The sequence below is a fragment of the Loxodonta africana genome, chromosome 3, assembly GCF_030014295.1.
Source record: "Loxodonta africana isolate mLoxAfr1 chromosome 3, mLoxAfr1.hap2, whole genome shotgun sequence".
NCBI lineage: Eukaryota > Metazoa > Chordata > Mammalia > Proboscidea > Elephantidae > Loxodonta > Loxodonta africana.
Genome location: NC_087344.1, coordinates 17,237,411 through 17,248,736, shown reverse-complemented (window position 1 = coordinate 17,248,736; position 11,326 = coordinate 17,237,411). Strand labels below are relative to the sequence as shown.

Sequence of the window (11,326 nt, the reverse complement as noted above, 5' to 3'; positions counted from 1 at the left end):
GCTTCTGGAGGTCCTTTGAAACAGGTATGGAGAAAAAGGCATTACACACATCAACAGGTCCATACGAGGTACCAGGAGATATATTTAATTTGCTAAAGCAATGAAACCACATCTGGAACAGCAGCTGCAATAGCAGTCACCACCTGGTTAAGTTTTCAATAATCCACTGTCATTCTCCAAGATCCACCCGTTTTTTCATGGGCCACATACGCAAGTTGAATACAGATGTGGTGGGAATCAACACCCCTGGATCCTTCAAGTCCATGATGGTGGCAATAATCTCTCCAATCCCTCCAGGAATGCAGTATTGCTTTTGGTTTCCTATTTTCCTAGGTAGGGGCAGTTCTAATGCCTTCTGCTTAGCCATTCCTACCATAATATCCTTTGCTCCACATGTCAGGGAGCCAACGTGTGGGTTCTGCCACTTGCTGAGTATGACTACTCCAATTACACATTCTGGATCTGGGGAAATCACTACAGTACGGGTTTGGGGACCCACTAGACCCACTGTGAGACGGGCATGAGCTAACACTCCATTAATAAATTGACCTCTATATGCCCTCACTCTAACTAGTCCTTGTGCCTCCACACCTGCAGAATCTAATTGCAGGTCAGACTCCACATCCTCGCCCAAATCCAAACCCGACACAGTCTTGGGTTCCTTTCCCACACACTGCTTTGGCAGGGGTGGCTTGGCTTTGGACTCCAATTTGGACTGGCTGAAATCTGAGCTTGGCTCATCTCTTACTCTCACCTTAATCTCACAGAGTAAAAGTCTTTACCCATAGCTATCAATTCCAACTCATAGTGACATTACAGGACAGAAAACTGCCCCACAGGGTTTCTGAGGCTTTCATCTTTATGAAAGCAAACTGCCACGTCTTTATTCCATGGAGGGGCTGGTGGGTTCAAACCACCGACCTTTTCCGTAGCAGCTCAGTGCTTCACTACTGCATCACCAGGGATCCTTAGAGTCTTTCCAAACACCTAAATGATAGTGTTGGCAAAGAATATTGAATAATATACCACAGACTGCCGAAATAAACCAATAGGTCTTACAAGAAGTATGGCCAGAATGCTCCTTGGAGGGCGGATGGGAAAACTTCACCTCACTTACTTTAGACATGTTACCAAGAGAGACCAATCCTCCTGGACATTACGTTTGGTAAAGGACAAGGTCAGCAAAACAGAGGAAGAGCCTCAACAAGATGGACTGACACAGTGGCATCAACAATGGCCTCAAACATAGGCTACACTGAAAACATTGGTGAAAAACAAGGCTCTAGGAATTAAACACTAGTTGAGATGTTTCAACAAATGGATGCAGCAATGGAGGTACTCATGCATCTATGGCAAGAAATTTGGATGTAAGCTAACTGCCCAACCAACTGGAAGAGATATATGCGCCCATCCCAAAGAATGGTGATCCAACAGAATGTGGAAATTATCAAACAGTGTCATTAACATCACATGACAGTAATATTTTGCTAAAGGATTGGGCCACATACACTGACCAAAGCTGAGGGGGCAGGGCTGCCACGCTCAACAGGCAGAAGAATGGGCCCAGCTAAGGCCGAATGGATAGAGTCGCCACTCAGATGGACTAGGAGAATGGGGCTGCCCGAAGCTGATGGAACAGAGTTGCTGTTCCAGTGGGCCTGGGAGGAAGAACTGAAGTTCAAGTCCTAAGGGCCTTCAGCCAGAATCCAGAGATTGTAGCCAGCACTTAGCATCTGGAGGGCAGGGCCATTGCCCCGATGGTCTCTCAGAACAGAGGGCTATTTTCAACCCTTGAGAGGTAATGTAAATTGCTGGTGATGACCCCTATCCCCTCATTCCCTCCAATTTCTACCATTTCTAATGGAAAGGTCTACCTTGTGCCTGTTCGATTCTTGTACTTTGGAAGCAAAAAACTTCTAGATTTCACAGATGAAGAGAAATTCTGCCCCAGGAAAGAATCTGGACGTGGAGTTAAGACTTTTGGGATGATATAATGGGGTGAAAGTGTTTTACATGTGGCAAGGACACGAATTTTGGGGGTCTACAGCTGGAACCCCCCGTGTCTCTCAGTTTGTCGTACTGTGGGTGCTTGTGTGTTGCTGTGATGCTGGAAGCTATGCCACCGGGATTCAGATACCAGCAGGGTTGCCCATGGAGGACAGGTTTCAGCTGAGCTTCCAGACTAAGACAGACTAGGAACAAGGACCCTAGAGTCTACTTCTGAAAAACATGAGCCAGTGAAAACCTTAGGAATAGCACTGGAACACTGTCTGATATACTGCCTGGAAATGAGCCCCTCAGGTTGGAAGGCACTCAAAAGATGACTGGGGAAGAGCTGCCTCCTCAAAGTACAGTCGACCTTAACGATGTGGATGGAGTAAAGCTTTCGGGACCTTCATTTGCTGATGTGGCACAACTCAAAATGAGAAGAAACACCTGCAAACATCCATGAATAATCGGAACCTGGAATGTATGACCTATGAATCTAGGACAATTGGAAATCATCAAAAATGAAATGGAACGCATAAACATCGACATCCTAGGCATTAGTGAGCTGAAATAGACTAGCAGTGGCCATTTTGAATCGGACAATCATATACTCTACTATGCTGGGAATGACAACTCGAAGAGGAATGGTGTTGCATTCATCATCAAAAAGAACGTTTCAAGACCTATCCTGAAGTACAACACTGTCACTGATAGGATAACGTTCATACGTCCACAAGCAAGATCAGTTAATATGACTATTATTCAAATGTACGCACCAACCACTAGGGCCAAAGATGAAGAAAGAGAAGATTTTTATCAGCTGCTACAGTATGAAATTGATCGAAAATGCAGTCAAGATGCATTGAGAATTACTGGCAATTGGAATGCGAAAGTTGGAAACAAAGAAGAAGGATCAGCAGTTGGAAAATATGGCCTTGGTGATAGAAACAATGCCAGAGATCGAATGATAGAATTTTGCAAGACCAATGACTTCTTCATTGCAAATACCTTCTTTCACCAACATAAACGGCAACTATACACACGGACCTCACCAGATGGAAAACACAGAAATCAAATTCACTACATCTGTGAAAAGACACGATGGAAAAGCTCTATCTCATCAGTCGGAACAAGGCCAGGGGCCAAGTGTGGAATAGACCATCAATTGCTCATATGCAAGTTTATGCTAAAACTGAAGAAACTCAGAGCAAGTCCACGAGAGCCAAAATATGACCTTGACTATATCCTACCTGAATTTAGAGACCATCTCAAAAATAGATTTGACGCAGTGAACACTGCTAACTGCAGACCAGACGAGTTGTGGAATGACATCAAGGACATCATCCATGAAGAAAGCAAGAGGTCATTGAAAAGACAGGAAAGAAAGAAAAGACCAAGATGGATGTCAGAGGAGACTCTGAAACTTGCTCTTGAACTTCGAGCAGCTAAAGCAAAAGGAAGAATTGATGAAGTAAAAGAACTGAACAGAAGATTTCAAAGCGCCTCTCCAGAAGACAAAGTATTATAATGACACGTGCAAAGAGCTGCAGATGGAAAACCAAAAGGGAAGAACACACTCGGCGTTTCTCAAGGTGAAAGAACTGAAGAAAAATTTCAAACCTCGAGTTGCAATAGTGAAGGATTCCATGGGGAAAATATTAAACGATGCAGGAAGCATCGAAAGAAGATGGAAGGAATACACAGAGTCATTATACCAAAAAGAATTAGTTGATAGTCAACCATTTCAAGAGGTGGCATATGATCAGGAACCGACGGTACTGAAGGAAGAAGTCCAAGCTGCTCTGAAGGCATTGGCAAAAAACGAGGCTCCAGGAATTGATGGAATATCAATTGAGATGTTTCAACAAACAGATGCAGCGCTGGACGTGCTCACTCGTTTATGCCAAGAAATAGGGAAGACAGCTTCCTGGCCAACTGACTGGAAAAACAAAAAAAAGAGAGATCCATATTTATGCCTATTCCCAAAAAAGGTGATCCAACTGAATGTGGAAATTATAGAACAGTATCGATATCACAAGGAAGCTAAATTTTGCCGAAGATCATTCAAAAACGGCTACAGCAGTATATCGACAGGGAACTGCCAGAAATTCAGGCCGGTTTCAGAAGAGGACATGGAACCAGGAATATCATTGCTGATGTCAGATGGATCCTGGCTGAAAGCAGAGAACACCAGAAGGATGTTTACCTGTGTTTTATAGACTATGCAAAGGCATTCGACTGTGTGGATCATAACAAACTATGGATAACACTGCAAAGAATGGGAATTCCAGAACGCTTAATTGTGCTCTTGAGGAACCTTTACATAGATCAAGAAGCAGTTGTTAAGATGGAACAAGGGGATACTGATTGGTTTAAAGTCAAGAAAGGTGTGCGTCAGGGTTCTATTCTTTCACCATACCTATTCAATCTCTATGTTGAGCAAATAATACAAGAAGCTGGACTATATGAACAAAAACAGGGCACCAGGATTGGAGGAAGGCTCATTAACAACCTGCGTGATGCAGATGACACAACCTTGCTTGCTGAAAGTGAAGAGGACTTGAAGCACTTACTGATGAAGATCAAAGACCACAGCCTTCAGTATGGATTACACCTCAACATAAAGAAAACAAAAATCCTCACAACTGGACCAATGAGCAACATCGTGATAAACGGAGAAAAGATTGAAGTTGTCAAGGATTTCATTTTACTTGGATCCACAATTAACAGCCATTCAAGCAGCAGTCAAGAAATCAAAAGACACATTGCATTGGGCAAATCTGCTGCTAAGGACCCCTTCGAAGTGCTGAAGATGAAGATGTCACCCTGAAGACTAAGGTGCACCTGGCTCAGACCATGGTATTTTCAATGACATTATACGGGTGTGAAAGCTGGACAATGAATAAGGAAGACCAAAGAAGAATTGACGCCTTTGAATTCTGGTGTTGGTGAAGAATATTGAATATACCAGGGACTGCCAAAAGAATGAACAAATCTGTCCTGGAAGAAGTGCGGACAGAATGCTCCTTTGAGGCAAGGATGGCGAGAATGCGTCTTACGTAATTTGGACACATTGTCAGGGAGGATCAGTCCCTGGAGAGGGATATCATGCTTGGCAGAGTACAGGGTCACCGGAAAAGAGGAAGACCCTCAAGGAGCTGGACTGACACAGTGGCTGCAACAATGAGCTCCAGCATAACAACGATTCTAAGGATGGCGCAGGGCCGGGAAGTGTTTCGTTCTGTTGTGCGTAGGGTCGCTATGCGTCACAACCGACTCGACGGCACCTAACAACAACAACAACAAGGTGGAATGTCATGGACTGAATAGAAAGGGATAAAACGCGTTTACGAAAGTCACAGCCCAGATCCGATGGAAGGGAAGGTTCCCTGGGGTGTGACCTCTATCACCTTTTATCTTCCAAGAGATAAAAGGAGAGAAATGTAATCAGAGAGATATAAGTACCTCATGCCACCAAGAAAGATGTGCCAGGAGCAGAGCACATTCTTTGGACCTACGGTCACTGTGCTGAGAAGCTCCTAGGCCAGGAGAAAATGATTCATGACAAGGACCTTCTCCCAGAAACAACAAAGATAGAAAGCATTGCCAGGGAGTTGGCACCCTGAATTCAGACTTCTAGCCTCGTAGACTGGGAGAGAATAAATTTCTTTGTTAAAGCCATCCACTTGTGGTATTGCACTTATAGCAGCACTAGATAACTAAGACACTTAGTGAAGTAGAGGGTTAGGGAGAAAGAGGAAGACCTTGACAAGACAGACTGACACAGTGGCTGCAACAATGGGCTCAAACACAGCAACAATTTTGATGATGGGGCAGAACCAGGAAGTGTTTTGTTGTGTTGTACCTAGGGTCACTATGAGTCAGAATCAACTCGACAGCATCTAATAACAACAACAGCCACTATGCAAGGCAGGAACGCAAGCGGAAATCTATATACAACTTTTCACTGCGGCACTTTTCACAAGAAGCAAAAGATGAACACAGCCAATATGTCCATCAGCAGGTGAATGGATACACAAACTTTGGTACGTACACACAACTCCACAGGGTTTTCAAGGCTCTGACCTTTCAGAAGGAGATCACCGGGAATGTCTTCTGAGAAGTCTCTGGGTGGGTTTGAACCCCCAAACTAGTAGATGAGCAATTAACTGTTGGTGCAAGCCAGGGACTTCCAATGGAATATTACACACACTCCCAAAAATGAAGTCTTGATGCATACGACAACATGGATGAAGCCTGAAAACACCAAGCTGAGAAAAGTCAGTCAGTCAGAAAAGGAGAGATGCATTCTGATCTCACTTATAGGGCAGAAGCAAATATACACAAAACAAAGCTTATTAGTGGTTACCAGGGGTGACAGGGAGGGGGAAGGAAGAGTTTTTGATTAGGATCATTGAGTTTATGTGAAAGGTAGTGGAATGATTTGGAACATAAACCGTGAAATGCTTGCACAGCTTGAATATAAGCAATGTAACAAATGCACATGTAGAAATTGTTGAAATGGCGTGTTTTATTATGTATATTTGCAACACAATAAAAAAAATAACATGAAGATCAATAAAAAGGAAAGAAAAGCTCTGTGGAATTCTCGCTCTACACACACACACACACACACACACACACACATTTTTCTTCTAAAAAAAATGAGTAAAGAATCCCTGAGAGCAAAAAGCACAGTCAATTACCCCCCGTTTTTATTGGTCCATTTCTTGTGGTGACCTCATAAGGAGCCAATTCTTTGGAACTCCAAGCCCCTATATAAGTCCCTGGAAACCTAGGTTTGTGGTCTTTCTGGCTCAGGAAGCTCCTTCAGTGACCTGAGACATCGTGACCAAACTTGGCTTGTTTTCTCTTTAAATTGTGGTTTTTCTATTTCCTCGCCAGCTATTCTTATTTTCTCTTTGTTTTTCCTCATTTGCATTCATTCGTTTTTCATTTTATTCTTCCTTTACATCCTCAATTTTTCTTTTTTTCTATGTACTTGTTAATTTTTTTATCATCTTACTATTATTGTTTTATTTTGTATTTTTTCTTATCCTCATGTTATTTATTCCTTTTTTGAATCTTTCTCATTGATTTCTTGTTTTGTTTATATATACAATTTATCTTATTTTTATCAGTTTTTAAAATTTTACTTCCTCTTTTCTCATTTTACCTTTTTGATTATATTTTAACTTTTTCTCATTTTTTCCATATTTCATTAAGTTTTTAGTCACCACTTTTTAGGGTTTTGGGTTTTTAAGTTTTTAATCCTACCACCAGGGCACCTCTTATCCCAAAGCCCGCTACGCCTTCGCACCATAGCCAACATGCTGCAGAGCCACTTAGCCTTCTCTGCTGTGGAGGAAACTCATGTGGGACGCTACCACCTCCTCAGAACCATCGGCAAGGGGGCATCTGCCAAGGTCAAGCTGGCCCAGCACATCATCACCGGCCAAGAGGTAGCCATTAAAATAATTGACAAGATCCAGCACACGTCCTCCGACCTCCACAGACTATACAGAGAGATAGAAATTATGAAGGATCTCCATCATCCAAATATTGTAAAGCTGTTTGAAGTCATAGAGAATGAGCACGCCCTCTATATAGTCATGGAGTATGCAAGTGGAAGGGACCTCTTTTACCACCTAGTGAATCATGGCTTCATGAGCGAAAAAGAGGCCCAAACGAAATTCCAACAAATAGTGTCAGCGGTGAAGTACTGCCACGACAAGAGTATTGTTCATAGGGATCTGAAAACAGAAAACCTACTATTGGACAAGCGAATGAACATCAAACTTGCAGACTTTGGTTTAGGAACTGAATTCACCCCAGGGAGCAAGCTGGATACCTTCTGTGGCACTCCCCCTTATTCTGCCCCAGAACTCCTTCAGGGAGAAAAGTATGACGGACCCCCAGTGGATGTGTGGAGCCTGGGAGTCATCCTATACTTCATGGTAACTGGATCTCTGCCTTTTCGTGGGAAGACCTTGACGAAGCTGCGAGAGCAGGTGCTGCAGGGACAATATCACGTTCCCTTCCACATGTCTAGCCAGTGTCAACACCTGCTCAGTAAAATTTTCATTCGTGACCCAAGAAAGAGAGCCACGTTAGAGGACATCCTGGCACATCCATGGATGAAGGTGAGCCATGAAGAAAAACAAAAGCTCTATGTGCAGCCACTCCCAGACTACGATAACCACTGGCACACTGAGGTGACAGTGAACACGGGTTACGTGCAGGAAGACATTCATGACTCACTGTTGAACCACAATTACAATGATGCGAACGCCACCTATCTGATCCTGCGTCACGACACATATGAGATTGACAGCCACACCAGCACCCTGGAACCCCAGGCTGAAGCCCATTGCACCGATAGCCACACTCCTTCCTCATCCCATGAAGTGCCTCCTACCGTCTGTCCTAAACCCAAACAGCGTAGTTACACCGAGCCCACCATTCCCACCTTTGGTTACTACATCCGCGATGCTTTGAACACTCTCTCTGAGGGAGGGATGGGGACCTCCATGGTGTCTACTTCTCCATCATTCTCCCTGGCCCTGGCCCACCTGCGGCAGCAATCTACCACAGCCTGGGCACAGCCCAACCAGGACTCTGACCTGTATGCCAAGGGGAGAAACAGTGAGGTGCCACAGCCCATCACACCACCCCAGTGTGTTTCTGTGCCTTCCTCCTCAGCCTACACCATCAACGAGAGTGCCGGGGCCCCGGAGAAAACCAGTTTTACCCAGGGAATGTCAAAACTAAGCTCCGTAAATGAGGAGCAGGTGCATGAGTTACCTGACCAGCCGAGTTTGCCCCAGACTGTGAGTCTAGCCTCTTCCTCTGAGGAGCAGGTGCATGAGTTACCTGACCAGCCGAGTTTGCCCCAGACTGTGAGTCCAGCCTCTTCCTCTGTCAGCAGCCAGGGCTGGAAGCGGGCCACTGGGAGGTTCTTTAAGCTCATGAGAAGATGCCTTTGTTTTACATATGACAAAAAGGACCACAAAGCATCGGACAGCAAAGCTGCACAAATGATCAAACCTCAACAGGCCAAACCACGCTCTCTCAAATTTACCTGGAGGATGAAGATCACCAGTTCCTTGGAGCCCGACGAGATGCTGCAGGAGATCTGTCAAGTGTTGGATGCCAATGGCTGTGACTGGGATCTCACACACAAATACACACTGCTGTGTATGAATGGCACACCAGGACAACAGGACTTCACTCAGTGGAGGATGGAGGTGTGCACCCTGCCTCGGAGGACTCTCAATGGGGTAAAAGTGAAGAGAATTTCAGGGACCTCTGAGGCCTTCAATAACATTGTCTCAAAAATCACCAGTGACCTTGCACTTTAAAATGGGGGCAGCAGCTGCCTGAGAGAAAACAGGAGTTCCAAGGTTTAAGCTCCTCTGTAATTTTGAAGGCAATGTTTGGAAAACCCACCTAAAAAAGGTGCCCGAAATTCACTTCACTTGAACCCTGTTGAGCAATCATCAAGGCAGTGTGCATACCTTCATCCTCCACTGCACAAAGTCCTCTTGGCCTGCACGTCACGTGTGCACAGCAACACATATGCCCGGGAGACATCCCACTCGCAGCTGTTGGCATCGCACACTTGGCAGATCTTCCACATCATCTCGTTGGGCTCCATGGAGCTGGTTCCTCCACGTAAACTTCAGCGACAACAGCTTGGCCTCTCCAGGTTTAAGCACTTCCACCTCGTCTTTGCTCTCAGATTCCTACAGATCCGCTGCAGCAAACATGAAGCAAAGAATTCATGAAAACAAAACAAACACTCCCAAATTCATCCGTTCAGACAGACAAAGGAAAGCTTGTAATGGGGAAAGCCACTTGATTCACTAACACGGCCATCGAGATCTCTCTGGAGTCCCTTGGGATGCACTGAACAGCAAACCAGAAAGTTGTCGGTTTAACTCCACACACAGATGACTTGAAAGAAAGGCCTCCAGTCTATTTCTGAAACATCTTGAAGCTGAAGAAAATCAGACCAAGTCCACAAGAGCCAAAGTATGACCTTGAGCTTGTCCCACCTGAATTTAGAGACCATCTCAAGAATACATTCACTGACTGAACACTAATGACCGAAGACCAGGCGAGTTGTGGAATGACATCATATGTTCTTCCTTGGGGAAAAATCTGGAGTTTAGCCATCAAATTAGATCCTGGGCCATGCGAAACTCAACATGGAAGACTTTCAAGTGGGCCTAAGTATTTCAAGAATAGGCATCAATTCTATTATACATTGGATCCTTTTCTGAACCTGTTTATTGTTTTCAGAGGGAGACCACCTGCCCTATTGTCTCCACCCTAGGAGAAATTTTTCTAGCACACCCATTTATAGAACTTTAGTAGCCTTGGAGGTGGCATGCCAATAAATTTTGCCCAAATTGACCTTGCTTCTCAGCTTTTCATGGTTGGCTCTGTCTCCTGTACAGTGACATGTCTATATTTTTTAACACTGGGTATCAGTTTCCAACAAATATTTCCGTATTAATGGTTTTGGTAGGCCTAGCACACACTGGAAGCAGGTAGTTGTCAATTTGGTTAGACTCTCCCACGTGAAGAGTGCTTAGATAGCTCCATGGGATTAAATCCATTTTCCATAAGAAATTGCTTTGCTATAACCCCCCAGCAGCCATGCCTGATTACTGGGGGCACAGCCACAATTACAATTCCTATAGGACATACAAAATACTGAGTGTTATTTAAAAAAAAAAAAAAGAAACTTGTGTTTTGACAGTGTGAGAAGGTTACATTAGGGAAGAACTTCCAAGCTAGTTGTAGTTCCTGATTTTTTGAGACATGCTTTGGTCCACCTAATTTATACCATATACTTTACCTTCCTTGCATGTACTGATGAGTGACCACTGCCCTTGATCACTTAGTTAGTGGGATTCATTTCTGCCTCAGGAAAAGGGCTTGTACTGGTGGGGGAGAGAGAGCATTATAATTAGTAGGAAAATAGGTCAATACTTCTAAGGGCCTATGGTTGACAGGATTTACATTGTGAAAAATATGTAGTGCAGCTTAAGAAAGAGCAAGAGCTTGCCAAAGTGATGCGGGGGCGCTCCAAATACTGAGTTCCAATCACTTAAGCCTGTCCAGAGTCATTTCTCAATTTATTGTCCTGCTAAATGGATGGACCCCCATTACCAAATTCTACATCATTCCCAATATCTCCTCCTTTTCCTTCTTACTATTTGTACTGAGTTAGAAATATGTGGCGCTGAGCTGGCAAACCAAGACATGTAATCCTGCAAATAACACTGAACAAATCTCAGTGGCCCCCTGCCATCCCTCGCTGCTGACA

At 44.2% G+C, this 11,326-nt stretch overlaps 1 protein-coding gene across 1 annotated transcript; it reads left to right on the top strand.

Annotated features, from left to right (window-relative positions):
- Positions 1–5,952: 5,952 nt before the first annotated feature.
- On the top strand, positions 5,953–9,397 carry LOC135230626 (serine/threonine-protein kinase MARK2-like). Its single transcript, XM_064280555.1, has one exon. The coding sequence runs from the start codon at positions 7,320–7,322 to the stop codon at positions 9,348–9,350; it is 2,031 nt and encodes a 676-aa protein (XP_064136625.1). The 5' UTR covers positions 5,953–7,319; the 3' UTR covers positions 9,351–9,397.
- The last annotated feature ends 1,929 nt before the right edge of the window (positions 9,398–11,326 follow it).